The sequence below is a fragment of the Bos indicus x Bos taurus genome, chromosome 22, assembly GCF_003369695.1.
Source record: "Bos indicus x Bos taurus breed Angus x Brahman F1 hybrid chromosome 22, Bos_hybrid_MaternalHap_v2.0, whole genome shotgun sequence".
NCBI lineage: Eukaryota > Metazoa > Chordata > Mammalia > Artiodactyla > Bovidae > Bos > Bos indicus x Bos taurus.
The window spans coordinates 18,336,143-18,356,524 of NC_040097.1; the positions used below are offsets into that span (position 1 = coordinate 18,336,143).

The following is a 20,382-nucleotide window of genomic DNA, read 5'->3' on the forward strand; positions in this document are numbered from 1 at the left end:
CTTGATTACTTCTTTCTGAATACTTTAGATACCTGTAATGCATCTCACAAATTTTGGTATGCTTTAACTACTAGTTAAAATCAGTAAAATATCAGTTAAATTATTTTCTAATATTCTCTGTAATTCTTGCTTATCTATAGGTTATTTAGAAGTATGTTGCTTTATTTTCAAGTACTTGGGGATTTTTCAATTACCTTTTTTGTTATTAACTTTAATAATCAAAGAACATACTTTGTATAATTTCAGTCTTTTTAACTTTGTTGAGAATAAAACAGCCTAATATATCATATATATTGGTGGAAATTCAATGTGCATTTGAACACAGTGTTACTCTGCAGCTGTTTGAGTAAACATTCTAGAAATGTCATATAAGTCAGGTTGATTGATAGCATTTTTCAAGTTTACTGATTTTCTGTCAATTTCTGAGAGGGGAGTGTTGAAATCATCTATAATTGAGCATTTATTTTTCTTCAGTTCTGTTAGTTTTTGCTTCATGCAATTTCAAGCACTGTTATGAGGTGTGTACATATTCAGGATTGTTCTATCTTCTACATGATTTGATCCCCTTATCCTTATGTCCTTATGTTCCATGTCCAGTTCTAATGGTTGCTTCTTGACCTACATACAGATTTCTCAGGAGGCAGGTCAGGTGGTCTGATATTCCCATCTCTTTTAGAATTTTCCAGTCTGTTGTGATCCACAGTCAAAGGCTTTGGCGTAGTCAATAAAGCAGAAATAGATGTTTTTCTGGAACTCTCATGCTTTTCCAGTGATCCAACGGGTGTTGGCAATTTGATCTCTGGTTCCACTGCCTTTTCTAAATCCAGCTTGAAAATTTGGAAGTTCACAGTTCACATACTGTTGAAGCCTGGCTTAGAGAATTTTGAGCATTACTTTGCTAGCATGTGAGATGAGTGCAATTGTGTGGTAGTTTGAGCATTCTTTGGCATTGCCTTTCTTTGGGATTGGAAAGAAAACTGACATTTTCCAGTCCTGTGGCCACTGCTGAGTTTTCCAAATTTGCTGGCATATTGAGTCACAGCATTATCTTTTAGGATATGAAATAGCTCACCTGGAATTCCATCACCTCCACTAGCTTTGTTCATAGTGATGCTTCATAAGGCCCACTTGATTTTGCATTCCAGGATGTCTGGCTCTAGGTGAGTGATCACACTATCATGGTTATCTGGGTCATGAAGATCTTTTTTTGTATAGTTCTTCTGTGTATTGTTGCCACCTCTTCTTAATATCTTCTGCTTCTGTTAGGTCCATACCATTTCTGTCTTGTATTGTGCCCATCTTTGCATGAAATATTCCGTTGGTATCTCTAATTTTCTTGAAGAGATCTCTTGTCTATCCCATTCTATTGTTTTCCTCTATTTCTCTGCATTGATCATTGAGGAAGGCTTTCTTATCTCTCCATGCTACTCTTTGGAACTCTATATTCAAATGGTACATTTTTCCTTTTCTCCTTTGCCTTTTGTTTCTCTTCTTTTCATAGCTGTTTGTAAGGCCTCCTCAGACAACCATTTTGCCTTTTGCATTGCTTTTTCTTGGGATGGTCTTGATCACTGCCTCCTGTACAATGTCACAAACTTCCGTCCATAGTTCTTCAGGCACTCTATCAGATCTAATCTTTTGAATCTGTTTGTCACTTCCACTGTATAATCGTAAGGGATTTGATTTAGGTCATACCCGAATGGTTTTCCATACTTTCTTTAATTTAAGTCTGAATTTGACAATAAGGAGTTCATGATCTGAGTCACAGTCAGCTCCCAGTCTTGTTTTTGCTGACTGTATAGAGCAGAATTCTCCATCTCTGGCTGCAAAGAATATAATCAATCTGATTTTGGTATTGACCATCTGGTGATGTTCATGTGTAGAGTCTTCTCTTGTGTTGCTGGAAGAGGGTTTTTGCTATGACCAGTGTGTTCTCTTGGCAAAACTCTGTTAGCCTCTGCCCTGCTTCGTTTTGTACTCCAAGGCCATATTTGCCTCTTACTCCAGTATGTCTTGACTTCCTACTTTTGCATTCAAGTCCCCTATAATGAAAAGGACATCTTTTTGGGGTGTTAGTTCTAGAAGGTCTTGTAGGTCTTCATAGAACCATTCAACTTCAGCTTCGCCAGAATTACTGCTTGTGACATAGACTTGGATTACTGTGATATTGAATGGTTTGCTTTGGAAATGAACAGAGATCATTCTGTCATTTTTGAGATTGCACCTAAGAACTGCATTTCAGACTCTTCTCTTGACTATGAAGGCTACTTCATTTCTTCTAAGGGATTCTTGCCCACAGTAGTAGATATAATGGTCATCTGAGTTAAATCCACCCATTCCAGTCTATTTTAGTTTGCTGATTCCTAAAATGTTGATGGTCACTCTTGCCATTTCCTGTTTGACCACTTTCAATTTTCCTTGATTCATGGACCTAACATTCCAGGTTCCTATGCAATACTGTTCTTTACAGCATCAGACTTTACTTCCATTGCCAGTGACATCCACAACTGGGCATTGTTTTTGCTTTGACTCCGTCTCTTCATTCTTTCTGGAGTTATTTCTTCACTCTTCTCCAACAGCATATTTGGCACCTACCGACCTGGGGAATTCATCTTTCAGTGTCATATCTTTTTGCCTTTTCATAGTGTTCATGGGGTTCTCAAGGCAAGAATACTGAAGTGGTTTGCCATTCCCTTCTCTGGTGGACTACATTTTGTCAGAACTCTCCACCATGACCCATCTGTCTTGGGTGGCTGTACATGGCATGGCTCATAGTTTCATTGAGTTGGACAAGACTGTGGTCCATGTGATCTGTTTGATTAGTATTCTGTGACTGTGGTTTTCATTCTGTCTGCCCTCTGAGGGATAAGGATAAGAGGCTTATGGAAGCTTCCTGATGGGAGAGACTGACTGTGGGAGAAACTGACTGTGGAAGAAACTGGGTCTTGTTCCACCAGACATTTACCCTGTTGGTAACACAACTACTTTGCCAATTCCAAGTGCCAGAGTAATTCAGTGCCATTTTCTCCCTTTGTTTTTTTTTTTTTTTTTTCTCTCACTGATTTAACTCCTGAAGTATCTTTTATATGTCCTTCTCCTCTACTTGCTACTATACTCATTTTCAGGTTAATTATGTCTCACCTGGATTTTGCACAGACTTTTAATTGGTCTCTCTGCCTCCAGCTATTTTTATTCTGACAATGTATTCATTTTCTAGAACACAGATGACATTATGAAACTTCTCTATGTTAACATTTAAAAAGAAATCTCTAGTGGACTGAAAAACAAACTTTTTATCATGGCTGTTAAGGCCCTTCATGATTTGTTTCATCCGCCCTTCTTTTCCAGCATTGTGAGTCTGTACATTCTCATTATATATCCCAGTTAAGGGATCAAACATGACATGAACCTCCATGCTTTCATTTGTGTGTATTCACAATTTAGCTCCAGTATCTCCACTTAGAACAAGCTCAAACTTGGCTAGGCAAGTCTGATACTTCCTTTTACCGGCATTCCCCACCTAAGACTAGTTTGGTATTAACACAGTCCATCATCATTAACTGTGTACACGGTTGCCTCCTCTGCCTACTATAATCTCCTTGATGAAAAGACTGTGTTTCATTCACCTCTGGATTCATTTGTCACAGACCTTGGCCTACAGAAGGGGCTCAACAAACATCTGTTCACTGAAACAAACTGCAAATTTAGACTTTTATTATGATAACATATTCATAAATTATAAAACATTGATTCAGGTCAAGAGAAAATAGTAAAATGGTAATAAGTATGAACTAACATTAACTAAAGCACTTACTATGAGCTTGGCAAGGTTCTAAGTAATAACTTATTTAATACTAGCAACTCTATAAAGCAGATTCTGTAGTTGCTATGACCTAACCTATGAGGAAACTGAAGCACAGAGAGATAACTGACTTGCCCAGGGGCCCAAAGACAGGAAATGACAACTAGGAGTCAAACCCCCTACAATCTAGCTCTGGAGGCCCACACTTTAACAATATCTGCCTGTTCATATGATTTGAAAAGACAGTGATCCTTATACTAGGTAATCATTCATTTCTCGGAACAAACATTTTTATGTGTAGTTGTTCCCACTACACATAACCATTCAGGGTCAGCAGAGAAAAGCATGAAAGTGCTCTTCTTTGCCCAAATCTCTTCAACAACCATACTATACAGGTGAATGGAGTGAAAAACAGATAATAAATAATTTGCACATGAAAACATTTACAAACTGTCAAATTTAAGTACCATAAATACTATTTTGGATTCTAGGTTAGAATGATCTTACTGAGAAGCCATTCTCTAATTATATATTGAATATAGATCTAAAAAGTCTGTCTCCCCCTTTCTCTGTTCATTCATTGACACTCATGAAATTAAATATTGTTGAGAATGAAAAAATTTCTAAATAATTGGGTCTATGGGAAAAATAATCTTTAAGGAAAAAATTTAAAAACAATATGCCACACTTTCAGTTTGTAATAAAATCTATAACATATTCCATCAGAGTTGTGGTACAAGAAAATACAACTCCTAAAGAGTAATTCTATCTATTTAAATGACAAACAGTGGGTGTTGAGTGGTAAAAATTACTAAAAGAATTTGGTGTTGTAATTTATCATACTACTTTGTTATATCGCCAATGAAAGATTCATTTTCAGCAGTATCTCATCCTCAGACTTCCTATTCAAATAGAATTAAATTCACTGTACATTAATACATACTTTGGTGGCAAGACATTGATGTTCATCTGATACCATCACCAACTAATTGAAATTATATTAAAGAAGAAGTAAGATTGATTTCAGTGAGTCCTGACTAAGTGGCTACCTCCACTGTTTAATAGGATGGTTATTAACTTTTAAAATTGCTCTTGTCATTGAAAACCTAAATTAAAAGTATAAAATGTTATAAGCTAAATGTTAAGATGAATCCATCATAATTAAGAATAACATGAAAAATAAAATTTTTTATTAGATAGGGTGAACATTCTACAGTAACTGGAACAGTAAGTAGCCTCTAAATAAATATTCATGTCAGTGTGGCTATAAAAATATCAACTCTATTTGCTGCCTCTGGTTATGTGAAGGCTTTAGCTAAGGATCCAAGGAAAACTGGACCATTTGGCAATTTCCTCAAAATTAGCGGTTGCAAACTATAGTTGAGAGGGGCCAGGTAGGTCACTTAAATGAGTCAACCAGAAAAGCTCTGACTGTACCCACATTCTTACGAATGGAGAAGATTAAACTTCATAGGAGAACTTAAAGCTCCATTATAAGTGTGCAGTTGCCACTCAGCTCTGACTTCCTGATGTTCAAGAAAGCAGAGTCAGTTAATGTCTCAATTTTTTAAAAAAGAGGTCAGAAATATTATGTGAAATTGCCTGATTTAAAATGTCAGCTGAAATGCTTTTAAAATACTATATTTTGAAGTTTATCAACAAAATATCTATGGCTCTTTAAAAGCAGAAAAAAGTGAAAAGTGCTTTGGCAAAAAGCAGAGAACTGGGGCCAATATCACCCCAACACCAGGGAGAACCCTAGTCATGGCATTTTGAATGAATGGAGTGCTCTGTGTCACCTTACTGCTCTTTGTGGAAATTTCCCTTAAAACATGACTCAGTTTTGATTCAATAAGGACTCATTTGGAACAGACTATACTAGTAGTGGAAAGGAAACACCCTCTACTGCTGTAGCATCTCCTAGACGGGGTTGGGGGTGGGTGATGAGGAAAAATGAGATAAAGTTTTAGAATCGAGTTTCTTAATAGTTGCTTGAATACTCCTGGACATTTATAGAACATGTAAGCACATTAGAAAGCTTATACAATTTGTCCATGATAAACTCATTATTTTATGTCCCAAGTTACTAGGCATATTAGGACCTGTCAATTGTTCAACAGTTACTAAGCACTTAATATGTTCTACACTCATAAGGACCAGGAATAAAAGCCAAATGAGACATGCTGACAGTCTAAAGGGGGAGACAGACATGTAAACACAGAATTAAAGTGCTGGGTGAACAAGTGTTACGAGAATTATGAATCTGTGGATGGTAATGATGATAACTGTACCCAAAAATGTCTAGTCAACAGAGGGGAAACCATGGAGGGCTTCCTGGAAGATGTAGCACCTAAAGAGCAAATAGGAGATAAAATCCTTATCTAAAGTTTGGCCTATGTGTGTAGATTATAATTATGTACAGAATGATTACTTCAGATTTCAAAACTATATTCAGACACTTCAGTTAGTCAATCGACAAGGGTGACTGAAGTCACAAAAGCAAGGTAATGACAATCCTAACTTATTAACCACACACAGAATAATGTATGGGTCTTACATATGATTTAACTCTTGGAAACTACCTAACACTGAACTCTAAACAATCTTAGATGAATAAGGAAATCATACCCAAATATAAGACAATGGATATAATTTTATTTGTAAGGCACTAAAGCATTTCCTTAATGTCTTAAATAATTAAACCTTAATAACTGAAGTATTTGCATTTAATCTTTTGCATTTGTGAATGTTTAATATACAACGAATTAAAATAATTCTTCTATAAACATAAACCATCAATTTATTCCACAGTCCAGCTCTATGTATTATTGGTTCAGTCTCCAAGATTTCTCAGACTCAAAACCTCAGTTTTTCTTGATTCCTCCCCTTCCCTATTTATAGCCACTTTAGCATCAGGCCCTAAAAACAATGATCAGGATGTTCCCATGTCTCCACCTTCCATTTGCTCAGCCCACTGCACTGATTCATACATCAAAACTTGTTAATGAAGTTACTTATGGCCTCTTGATAGCCATATTCCCAAATATTTTCACATACTGACTTTCTCTTAGCAAAACTTTGTTGGTTTCGACACACTTTACTCTGCTTCATGCTTCGCATCACTTTCTCATTGTTGCCCTGCCTCCTTCATGCATTCTTCTTCCTTTGCCCATCCCTTTTCCTGGGCAAGTCCTTGCATTTCCTCCTCTAGACTCTTTTATTGTTGCTGCTGCCACTCTCTATTCTCTTTGCAGGCAATTTCATCCATTCTCATGATTTTAGGTGCCACTTGTATGCTGAGTTCAGTTCAGTTCAGTCACTCAGTCATGTCCAACTCTATGCGACCCCATGGACTGCAGCACGCCAGGCTTCCATGTTCATCACCAACTCCCGGAGCTTACTCAAACTCATGTCCATAAACTCGGTGATGCCATGCAACCATCTCATCCTTTGTCGTCCTCTTCTCCTCCCACCTGCAATCTTTCCCAGCATCAGGGTCTTTTCCATTGAGTCAGTTCTTCACATCAGGTGGCCAAAGTATTGGAGTTTCAGCTTCAGCATCAGTCCTTCCAATGAATGAAAGTGAAGTCTTTCAGTCGTGTCCGACTCTCTGCGACCCCATAGACTGTAGCCTACCACGCTCCTCCATCCATAGGATTTTCCAGGCAAGAATACCGGAGTGGGTTGCCATTTCCTCTTCCAGAGGATCTTCCTAACCCAGGGATTGAACCCGGGTTTCCCACATTGTAGGCAGATGCTTTACCGTCTGAGCCACCAGGGAAGCCCTTCTAATGAATATTCAGGACTGATTTCCTTCAGGATGGACTGGTTGGATCTTCTTGCAGTCCAAGGAACTCTCAAGAATCTTCTCCAACACCACAGTTCAAAAGCATCAATTCTTTGGTGCTCAGCTTTCTTTAAGTCCAACTCACATCCATACATGACTACTAGAAAAATCATAGCTTTGACTAGATGGACCTTTGTCAGCAAAGTAATGTCTCTGCTTTTCAATATGCTATCTAGGTTGGTCATAGCTTTTCTTCCAAGGAATAAGTATCTTTTAATTTCATGGCTGCAATCACCATCTGCAATGATTTTGGAACCTCCCAAAATAAAGTCTCTCACTGTTTCCCCATCTATTTGCCATAAAGTGATGTGACTTGATGCCATGATCTTCGTTTTCTGAATGTTGAGTTTTAAGCCAACTTTTTCACTCTCCTCTTTCACTTTCATCAAGAGGCCCCAAAATCAGCCCGAATTCTCAATCTGAATGTTTCAGACTCCTTTACCAACATTTCCATGTTTCCTTTTTAACCTTTCTCCTGGATTTCTATGTATTGATTCTGTCGCCAGTCATTCAAACTAGGAAGCCAACTCAGCGTCATCCTTGACTTTTCCTTCTTCATTTCTAATTAATTTTCAATTAAAACTATTACCTATAGTTATTTTCCAACTCCGCTTCCTCATCTACACTCTGATTTCTATTTTCCAACTTCAGGACCTCATTTCTTTTACCTAGATTATTCATCTACTCATTCATCCATTTTTATAATTATTGACTGTCTCTGTGTGTGTCTTCATTGCTCAGTCATGTCCAACTCTTTGTGGCCTCATGGACTGTAGCCTACTGGGAGAGTCAATTCCTAGGTAGGTTGATAAGAAGTCTGGGGTCCCTGAGGAGGAGAGAGGGGTCTGGGGCTTTCAAGGGGGATCAAGGGGTCTGGAGTTCTCAAGGAAAAGAAAAGGAAAAAAAATTTTTTTTAAAGCCCAGAGCTGATGATTGCACAACAAAACAACTCATCTTGCTCAAGGATATGTTTTCCCTTAAACTCTGTAACAATGATTATATAACAACAATGTATCCTGCTTGAGGACATCTTTCTCCCTCTTAAGAATCTTCTGACTAATCCTGTTATCTTAAAATGTATATTCTGGGAGTGGGTCTGGTAAGACCTTTACAACCTTTAGACATTCTTTTGACTTACTGTAATAACCAATTGAAAAAGTATATAGCTCCCTTGTTAAGACTAGTGAGGGGAGCACTCTCCATCCCCTTTCTGATGTCTATGTCAGAAGCTTCCTCTGTCCCTTTATATACTTTAATAAAACTTCGCTACAAAAAAGCTCTTGAGTGATCAAACCTGGTCGTTGGTCCTGAAGATAAATCTTCTTCTTTGGAGATCACGAATTCAACATCATTCACAGTAAGCTATCACTATCAGGCTCCTCTGTCCATGGAATTCTCCAGATTGCTATTCCTGGAGTGGGTCGCTAGTCCCTTCTCCAGGGGATCTTCCTAACTCAGGGATTGAACCTGGGTCTCCTGCACTGCAGGCAGATTCTTTACCATCTGAATCTCCAAGTGTCTAGGAGGAGTCAGGTCCTGCTATAGGCACTGGGGATACAAGACTGACAAAATGATATAAAACCCTGCTCTCATGGAGCTTACCTTCTTGCTACAATTGCACTGACTTTCTAACTGGTCCTGCTGACTTCTAGTCTCATCCTTCCCACCCATCCTCCAAAGTGATACTCCATCTAAAATGCAAATCTGACCCGGCACTCCTCCTGCAAGCCCTTCGGTAGCTCCCTATCACCTATGAGATAAAAGTTCAGGATCTGTGGCTGTAAACACAAAGCCTACCAGGAAGTTGCCCGGTTTTCCTCTCCAGCCTTACTACTTTCCTACTGGTCTCTTTTCAGCAACACTGAATTATTGGACTTACCTGCGCATCTCATGCAGCTACTCTTACTGCTACTATTTCTCTTCTAGGAATACCACCCCCACTCAACCTGGTTAATGCCTTCTTATCTTTCAGGGTCCAGCTCAGACATCCTCTTCTTTAGGAGCCCTTCTCTGATCATTCCCCTGGTGCTCCACAGTCACTGTGGGTTCTGCTCACGCAGCATGTACTACATGATACAGAACCGCTCTGTTTAAATATGTCTTAGTTCATTGGACCATAAGTTTCTGATGTTATTTCACATCCATTCCTCTACTGCTATTGCCCTAGTCCTCATTATCCCAATCTGGAGTACTGCATATGATATCCTCGTCTGCACTTTTTAGTCCCCTCAAGCCATTCCAAATGTCACTACCAGATTAATCTTCCCAAGCACAGAATTGACTGTATGTTCCTCTTCAAACCAAGCTTAATAGTTTCCTTTTCTCTCTAAAGTGGCTCCCAAAGAGTGGAATATGCATTGCATGTGAATGGTTTTAGACTGTTCATGGGCATGGCATTAAATGGCTATGGATCACAGAATACAAATTTCCCTCTATCAGTTTTGTTTCAATCCTAATTATGCCCAAGAAAATGTTTCAACATGTATCTAACTCTTGATAAGTTCCTATTAATTTAAGAGTAGGCCTCAGGACAGAACCCTTAACAGGAAATAGTACTTAACTAGACTCTAAAATACTGTTTGTTTTCAGTATGTTCATTGTTATGGTTAATTTCTATTTCTGTAAAGTTATACTGGTTTTCCATTCATAAGTGTGATATAACTTAAAAATAAATTTAAGTAAAAAAATAAAGTTGAGTTCGTTTAAAAGTAAAGTATTATTTACACTGGAACAGTTAGTATCCAAATATGGTAAAGTCATGAGAGTAGTACTGAAATGACTGACATTTGAAAAAGACTAGTCAGTCATATTAGGCCAAAATTTATTAGCCTGTTACCTACTGCTTACCTACTTATACATTATGCTACTTGGGGTCTCAGAGGTTATAAAAATCTCCCAACCTGTATCAGGCTATTGGATTACAGAACTGAGGTTTCCTTAAGGCTACTTTAAGAAATCTGGCAACAATGATGTATCATCCTCTCTTCTTCAAATATGCACCACTTTCTAGCCTCCACATTTTCACTTATGCTAGAAATGCTCAGTTTTTCATCTCTACCTGTTGAAATTCTACTAATACAGTCCTTCAAAGTCAATGAAAAGAACAATCTCCTTCATGTTCAGTGTTCACTCAGTCGTGTCCAACTCTTTGCAACTCAATGAACTGCAGCACACCAGGCCTCCCTGTTTATCATCAACTCCTGGAGTTTACCCAAACTCATGTCCATTGAGTCGGTGATGCCATCCAACCATCTTATGCTCTGTCATCCCCTTCTCCTCCTGCCCTCAATCTTTCCCAGCATCAGGGTCTTTTCAAATGAGTCAGTTCCCCGCAACAGGTGGCCAGACTATTGGAATTTCAGCTTCAACATCAGTCCTTCCAATGAACACCCAGGACTGATCTCCTTTAGGATGGACTGGTTGGATCTCCTTGCAGTCCAAGGGATTCTCAAGAATCTTCTCCAACACCACAGTTCAAAAGCATCAATTCTTCAGCGCTCAGCTTTCTTTATGGTCCAACTCTCACATCTACACATGACTAACTGGAAAAGCCATAGCCTTGACTAGACGGACCTTTGTTGACAAAGTAATGTCTCTCCTTTTTAATAAGCTGTCTAGGTTGGTCATAACTTTCCTTCCAAGGAGTAAGCATCTTTTAAGTTCATGGCTGCAGTCACCATCTGCAGTGATTTTGGAGCCCAGACAAATAAAGTCAGCCACTGTTTCCACTGTTTCCCCATCTATTTGCCATGAAGTGATGGGACCAGATGTTATGATCTTCGTTTTCTGAATGTTGAGCTTTAAGCCAACTTTTTCACTCTCCTCTTTCACTTTCATCAAGAGGCTCTTTAGTTCTTCACTTTCTGCCATAAGGGTGGTGTCATCTGCATATCGAGGTTGTTGATATTTCTCCTGGCAATCCTGATTCCAGCTTGTGCTTCTTCCAGCCCAGCGTTTCTCATGATGTACTCTGCATATAAATTAAATAAGCAGGGTGACAATATACAGCCTTGACGTACTCCTTTTCCTATTTGGAACCAGTCTGTTGTTCCATGTCCAGTTCTAACTGTTGCTTCCTGACCTGCATATAGGTTTCTCAAGAGGCAGCTCAGGTGGTATGGTATTCCCATCTCTTTCAGAATTTTCCACAGTTTATTGTGATCCACAGTCAAAGGCTTTGGCATAGTCAATAAAGCAGAAATAGATGTTTTTCTGAAACTCTCTTGCTTTTTTGATGATCCAGTGGATGTTGGCAATTTGATCTCTGGTTCCTCTGCCTTTTCTAAAACCAGCTTGGACATCTGGAAGTTCATGGTTCACATATTGCTGAAGCCTGGCTTGGAGAATTTTGAGCATTACTTTACTAGCATGTGAGATGAGTGCAATTGTGAAACCTTTTCTTATCCTGCAGTCAGATCGATTTCCATCCCTTTCACTGTACCAACAGCACATTCTCTCTCTACTGTGCTTCCTATCACAGTTTTGGTGATACTCTAGATATTCAAACAATTATATTTTTCCACTTCATAAATCTTAAGCTCTTTAACTGGAGGGAAGAGAAAACATCTATTCATTTTTAATACAATCATGTAACCTAACAAATGCTTCATATACAGCATAGGCCCAGAATTAATATTTACTGAAATGAATTTAATATTTTAAGCAATATTCATGTGACACTTACAATTTTGCGCTTGATCATGAAGAGTGGGATTTTTGCATGAAGAGGGGTTGAAGACAATTCCTTATGGACTGTAGATAAATACAATCTTCTTTTTATGTTCCTCAAATCAGTAATTCTGAAAAAAGAGAGAGAAGATAAAAAGATTCCCATCAATATAATAACCACTTTTTTGGATAATCATCAAACTGATGTAATCTATCATATAGGCCCTTTTCAACAGGGAGATCAAATGCAGAATTTAAAAATTGCCTTTTTCTTTGAAGAAGTAATAAAATGTCTTCCTTAAATTCAAAGTGCACACATGCCTGAGTGTATAAATTCACTTAATATGCTAATTTATTTCAGTACTCTACCCTATATTACTAGTCTTCCAGCCTATGAAAAAATTCAATTTGTATGAACTGAGAAGCTGCTAGCCTTTAATAACCATGCTTGTTCCAGCCCCTTAAGCTTGTGTTATCTTGGGACATACTGTCACCTACTAAATAGGAAAACATTATGGGTTTCTTTTCCTAAAAATTCACCTGTCATTTTATATAGGCTCTTGGCCTGCTTAGAGACAGACACAAAACACTGACTGTCGGTTTCACTTTCCAAGCACATATCTTCAAGCCAGAATTATAATACACAAGTTTATTGCTCACTACTCAGGTCAACCCACAGTGATACCAAGGACACTGAATTTGAACATCTTTAATAGATTTAGACCACAGCTATGATCACAGGGATTAGGTTTGCTTCAAATTGATAGAGGCTCATTTTTATGTTCTGCTTCTTTTAGGTCTCAGAGGTAACAGAGCAGGCTTAAAATAGCCAAACCTGTCTCAAGCTGCTATACTGAAGCATTGATGCTTCCTTAAAAACTGTCTTTTTATTCTCCAATAATAGTGATATTTACCCCATTTTTGAGCAACTTTGTCTGGATGCACTAACTGCAAATTTTCTACAATTAGCAATTCCTCAAGAAGACATTTCATTCAAATATACTGCTACCAATATTTATAGTGTAATTAACTATAGTGTAAATCAACACAGGCTTTTCCAGACCTATCCCTTGCCTCCCCTTCACACTTTTCTAATCTCATTAAAACTATCAGTAAACAATGTTAAAAAATAGGTACAATAAATATTAGGAGAAATGATTTCAGAATATTCCCCAGACCTAAAAATTCTACCCTACCTGCACTAAACAATAGCATAAATTCATTTAAAAAGCAATAAAGCGTTTCAAGTCATTGTCAGAGTCAAGGTTTAAAATGTAAAAGTGTTAACACTACTGAGGTTTTACCCTTACAGAGATTAAGAAAATGTAGAATATTTGCCCTAGGGTACTATATTCAAAGTGGGAGGAACACATGGAGGGGAGGCAAAAAATATTAGATCACCTTTCATACCAACCTTTTAAAGTGTATTTATGTAACTTTCATTACATAGATAGTGCAGCAATATGTTTATATATATTTGAAATAATAAATGTATCCATATGGCTAGTGTTCTCAAACATTTTACCATAGGATTCAGGATCAAATATGTTTGTAAGGCATTGTCAAAAGGGCTGCTATTAACTCTCTTCAGTATCAAATACTGATTAGGAAATGAAAAACTATACATACAGCAATTTTGCAAAGAAAATGAGAACAAAAAATTCCCTTGAATCAAACAAAATGTTTGATTGCCATCAACCAAAAACTTATTTGAGACACCATTTTATTAAGGTTTGCTTTGCTTGTAGGGATAAGACTATGTCATTTTTATTTGAAGAGGTATGGATCAAATTCCAAACAGAGGACTATCTGAGTATACTCCCACTTCATCAACAGATGGAACAACAGGAACATTCATTCATTCACTTTTTCAACCAATATTCCCTGAGCCAAGCCAACATCCTGGGTATATTTTGGGGAATACAACAGTGAAAAAGTCAGGATCTCGACCTTCCTAGAGCTTCTAGTCCTGTGGAAAAGGCAGGTAAAAAAAGTATAATGAGACAAAACAAATGCGAGTTATCCCAAATGCAATGAAGGAGACAAAGAGACTGAACTAGAAAATACCAAGAAATAAACTACTTTAGACAGTAAAGTCAGCAGGGCTAGGACTTAATATGTAAGAGAGAGACATGAGATAGAAAGGAGAGGTAATAGACCAAATCATGCTGGGGCTTTATGCTAAGGTAAGGAGTTTATAATAATGTATTGTGCACAACAGGAGCCTACAAGAGGGTCAACATTCTACCATGCATGATGAATAGATATCATAAAGATAAACAGATATGGTCTCTTTATTTATTGGGGTAAGATATGTATAACTGAAATGTACAGATTTTAGTGTTCAATCTCATTTATGTATATGTTTGTGTGTTTATATATATATAAACTGAGTATTTTCTTGCATGTTATCGTAATGGTATCTTTTTATTTGGAAATAATCTCTAAGTTAGAGAAAAGTATCAAGAATAGAACACAGAAGACTCACATATGCTTTATCTCGATTAGCTTATTGCTTAACGATGAGTTTTAATAAGCAGAAGTTTTTAATTTTCATGATGTCCAGTTGATCATTATTTATAGCAGTGCTTTCTGTCTTAAAAAATCCTCACCTACTTCAAAGTTGTGAAAGTACTTTTCTGTTTCCTTTCACATCTTTATAGCTTCAGTTTCTACATTTAGCCCACGATTCATCTCACATCAACTTCTCTGTGCTGTGTAAGGTACTGGGTATGGTTCTTTCCTTTCTGTATGTTTATCCAGCTGTCCTACCATCACTTATTAAAGACTTCTTTACTCACTGAAATGTCTTGGTGCTTTGCTGAAACTCAATCGACTATAAATATGTGTGTGTTTATTTCTGGACTCTTTACTCCATATGAATCCATTTGCTTCATTTACCCATTCTTACACCAATGTCACACTGCTTTCATTACTGTAGATTCACAGTTAAGTCTTAAAACTAGGTAAAGAAACTCTTCAAGTTGGTTTTGTCTAAGATCTGTTTGGCTCTTGCTTTTCCATACAGATTTTAAGATCCTCTTATTTTCTGCTAAAAAAACAAGTTATTGAGAGTTTAACTGGATTGTGTTGAATCTATTGATCAATTTAAGGAGAACTATACTGAGTCAATCACTTGCATGATATCTCTCTCCATTTATTTAGGCCTTGTTTAATTTGTTTCACAATGCTTTCAATTCAATTCAGTCACTCAGTCATGTCTGACTCTTTGAGACCCCATGGACTGATGCACGCCAGGCCTCCCTGACCATCACCAACTCCCATAGCCTACTCAAACTCATGTCCATTGAGTCAGTGATGCCATCCAACCATCTCATCCTCTGTCGTCCCCCTCTCCTCCCGCCTTCAATCTTTCCCAGCATCAGGGTCTTTTCAACTGAGTCAGCTCTTCGCATCAGGCGGCCAAAGTATTGGAGCTTCAGCTTCAACATCAGTCCTTCCAATGAATATTCAGGACTGATTTCCTTTAGGATGGACGGGGTGGATCTCCTTGCAGTCCAAGGGACTCTCAAGAGTCTTCTCCAACACCACAGTTCAAAAGCATCAATTATTCAGTGCTCAGCTTTCTTTATGGTCCAACTCTCACATCCATACATGACTATTGGAAAAATCACAGCCTTGACTAAACAACGCTTGTTGGCAAACTAATGTCTCTGCTTTTTAATATGGTGTCTAGGTTGGTCATAACCTTTCTTCCAAGGAGTAAGCGTCTTTTAATTTCATGGCTGCAATCATCATCTGCAGTGATTTTGGAGCCCTGACAAATAAAGTCAGCCACTGTTTCCCCATCTATTTGCCATGAAGTGATGGGACCGGATGCCATGATCTTAGTTTTCTGAATGTTGAGCTTTAAGCCCACTTTTTCACTTTCCTCTTTCACTTTATCAAGAGGCTCTTTAGTTCTTCTTCACTTTCTGCCATAAGGGTGGTGTCATCTGCATATCTGAAGTTATTGATATTTCTCCCAGCAATCTTGATTCTAGCTTGTGCTTCTTCCAGCCCAGTGTTTCTCATGATGTACTCTGCATATAAGTTAAATAAGCAGAATAGTATATAGAAATACCATTGAGTTTTGTATATAGACCTTGTTTCCTATGACCTTACTTCATTCATTCATGAGTTTTAGTAGTGGTTTGCTAGGTCCCTGAGAATTTTCTACATACACAACCATGTCTTCAGTAAATAAAGATTTCAACTTTTGTTTTTTTCAATTTTTATACCTTTTATTTATTTTTTCTGGCATTACTGTCTTGGTTTAGGATCTCCACAATATATGGAACAGAAGTGATGAGAGTAGAAGATCTTGCCTTGTTCTTGATCATAAGGGGAAAATGTTCACTAAGTTTCTACTAAATATGATTTTAGATGTAGGTTTCTTTTATCAGAGAAACTTTCCTTCTATTTCTAGTTTTTTGAAACTTTTTAAATCATGAAAAGGTGTAGAATTTTGTAAAATTTTTTTTCTGTATTGATAAATGATCCTATTATCTTTCTCCTTTATTCTGTCTATATACTGAATTATGGTGATTGCTTTTCAAATGTGGAACCAACCTTATATTCTGGGTGTAAGTTTCAATTGTGCTAGCATTTCTGTTGAGGATTTTTACACTTATGTTCATGAGGGACACTGGTATATAATTTTCTTGAAATATCTATGTCAGGTTTTGATAACAGAATTTAATTTCATAAAGTGATTTGGAAAGTGTTTCCTCCTCTATTATTTAAAAATTTGTTCAAAATGCTGCTAATTATTCTTTAATGCTAAGTCGCTCAGTAGCTTCTGACTCTTTGCAACCCCATGGACTGTAGCTGGCTAGGCTCCTCTGTCCATGGAATTCTCCAGGCAAGAATACTGGAGTGGGTTGCCATTTCCTTCTACAGGAGAACATCCCAACCTAGGAATCAAACCCAGGTCTCCTGTATTCCAGGCAGATTCTTTACCATCTGTGCCTGAAGTTTTCTTTCTAGGAAGATTAAGGTTATACTTCAATTTAATAGATTTACAGGGCTACTCAGATTTCCAATTTTTCTTGTTTCAGTTTTGGTAAGTTGCAATTTTCATTTAAGATTGTTGACTTTATTGCGATAAATTCCTTTTTTGTAGGATCAGTAGGATCTGTAGTGGTATACCCTCTCATTCCTGACACTGGTAATTTGTGACTTCTCTCTTTTTAAGTAAATCAATCCTGCTGTGGTTTACGAAGTCCATTTTTTTTAAAGAAACAATTTTGCTGTTGAAAAACTTTTCTTTCTTTTCAATTTTACTGCTTCCTGATCTTATTTGTATAATTTCTTTCCTTCTACTTATTTTGGGTTTAATTTGTTACCTTTTTTTTCCCATTAGCTTCCTAGGATGGAAAGTTAGATAATTAATTTTAGATCTTTCTCTTTTCTCATACAGGCATTTAAAATGACAAACTTTCCTCTAAGCATTATTATAGCTGCATCCCACAAATTCTGATTATGTTGTATTGTAACTTTTATTCAGTTTGAAATATTTTCTAATTTCCATATGCTTTTTTTTCTTTGAATCTTGGATTACTTAGAAATGTGCCATTCAATTTCCAAACAGTACAGTATTTTTTCCCCTATATATTTAATTACTATTGATTTTTAATTTAGTCCCACTGTGATCAGAAAACATACTTGTAAAATTTGTTTTTCATTAAAAAAAAATACTAAGACTCTGTATGACTCAGCATAAGACTGGTGAATGGTCTATATGCATTTGAATTTGATGCTAACATTTTAAAACCTTAAACCATTAAAAACTATTTTCCCTTAAGTCTAGGCTATAGTGATTTGTCATCTACTGCTTTTTTTAGAACATTTCTTCATACTTACGAGCAATTCTAGCACCTGAATCACAATTTTCCTCTTATGTCATCATTCTTGGTGACTTTAAAGAGAAAAAGTTTTAATCTAAACCTAAACCTCTTCCACAATGACAACCAATTTTTTTTTTTCCATTTTAGTGACATAGATGAACAGTCCTACTCTGTAGCCCAGCATCACTAATGACTCAACTTCAAGGTCTTCTATTCAAATTTTCCTACTGATTCATTAATTAATTAAACTAACATTCAGTCAATGCCTTAGAGATACAGAACTAGGTACTAGAGATATGGAAGTAGCTAAGAGATGGAAATGTACTCTGGAGGGAGTGTGGGGAAAACAACTATTCTTAAGTAGCTGTTCTTAGCACATTCCACAGACGTTCTCTTATTAAGTCTCACATCAATTCTTCACTACAGGTAATATATTCATCCTCCATTTTGTAGATGAGGAAACTAGATTCTAGACACTAGATCAATTTGATTCTAGATCAAATTGATCTCTGCAGCTGCAGCTGACACCAGAGGTGAATCCAGAGGACATATGATGGGACATTGGAGTGGGCTGCCACAATGACAATACCGGCACTCTCACTCCTACTTAAACATACTCCATTCTTTTGTATTTTCCATGCCTTTGCTTATGCATTTCCCTTGGAAAGTCCCTTCTCTTATTATGTCAACTGAACTATATTCATCCATCACAGTTTGGGTTAGATATGCCACTTACTCCTTGAAAACATCTTGGATCTCCAAATTAAAAATAATCACTTTTATTTTCTTACTTACAACAGCATGTTTTCAACCTTATAACTGAATTTTTTCTACTCCTCCTTGGTGTTATTAGGTCAGTAACTAGAGTCAACTTTATGAGTCATCATGTCCAAGGAAAGGCAATGCCAAAGAATGCTCAAACCACTGCACAATTGCACTCATCTCACATGCTAGTAAAGCAATGCTTAAAATTCTCCAAGTCAGTCTTCAGCAATACGTGAACCGTGAACTTCCAGATGTCCAAGTTGGTTTGAGAAAAGGCAGAGGAACCAGAGATCAAATTGCCAACATCTGTTGGATCATCTAAAAAGCAAGAGAGTTCCAGAAAAACATCTATTTATCCTTTATTGACTATGTCAAAGCTTTTGACTGTGTGGATCACAATAAACTGTGGAAAATTCTGAAAGAGATGGGAATACCAGACCACCTGACCTGCGTCTTGAGAAACCTGTATGCAGGTCAGGAAGCAACAGTTAGAACTGGACATGGAACAACAGACTGGCTCCAAACAGGAAAAGGAGCACGTCACGGCTGTATATTGTCACCCTGCCTATTTAACTTCTATGCAGAGTCCATCATGAGAAACGCTGGGCTGGAATCAGGATTGCCAGGAGAAATATCAATAACCTCAATATGCAGATGACACCACCCTTATGGCACAAAGTGAAGAAGAACTAAAGGGCCTCTTGATGAAAGTGAAAGAGAGAGTGAACAAGTTGGCTTAAAGCTCAACATTTAGAAAACTAAGATCATGGCATATAGTCCCAACACTTCATGGCAAGTAGATGGGGAAACAATGGAAACAGTGGCTGACTTTATTTGTCAGGGCTCCAAATCACTGCAGATGGTGATTGCAGCCATGAACTTAAAAGACGCTTACTCCTTGGAAGGAAAGTTATGACCAACCTAGACAGCATATTAAAAAGCAGAGTTAAAAGTTAAACTTTTAAAAATTTTAAAAGTTAAACTTAAAACTTTTTAAAATTAAAAAGTTGACATTACTTTGTCAACAAAGGTTCGTCTAGTCAAGGCTATGGCTTTTCCAGTGGTCTTGTATGGATGTGAGTTGGACTATAAAGAAAGCTGAGTGCTGAAGAATTAATGCTTTTGAACTGTGGTTTTAGAGAAGACTCTTCAAAGTCCCGTGGACTGCAAGGAGATCCAACCAGTCCATTCTAAAGGAGATCAGTCCTGGGTGTTCACTAGTATGACTGATGTTGAAGCTGAAACTCCAATACTTTGGCCACCTGATGGGAAGAGCTGACTCATTTGAAAAGACCCTGATGCTGGGAAAGATTGAGGGCAGGAAGAGAAGGGGACGACAGAGATGAGATGGTTGGATGGCATCACCGACTCAATGGACGTGGGTTTGGGTGGACTCCAGGAGTTGGTGATGGACAGGGAGGCATGGCCTACTGTAGTTCATGGGGTCACAA

The 20,382-nt window shown here is 37.5% G+C and overlaps 1 protein-coding gene across 6 annotated transcripts in view; it reads right to left on the bottom strand.

Moving 5' to 3' along the window:
- Positions 1–20,382, bottom strand: part of C22H3orf67 (chromosome 22 C3orf67 homolog) — a 267,751-nt gene that overhangs the window by 150,077 nt on the left and 97,292 nt on the right. For all 6 annotated transcript variants that reach the window (XM_027523123.1, XM_027523121.1, XM_027523120.1 and 3 more), the window contains exon 5: positions 12,334–12,448. In XM_027523123.1, the coding sequence (XP_027378924.1) occupies positions 12,334–12,448 (115 nt within the window). The remainder of the gene's footprint in view (positions 1–12,333; positions 12,449–20,382) is intronic.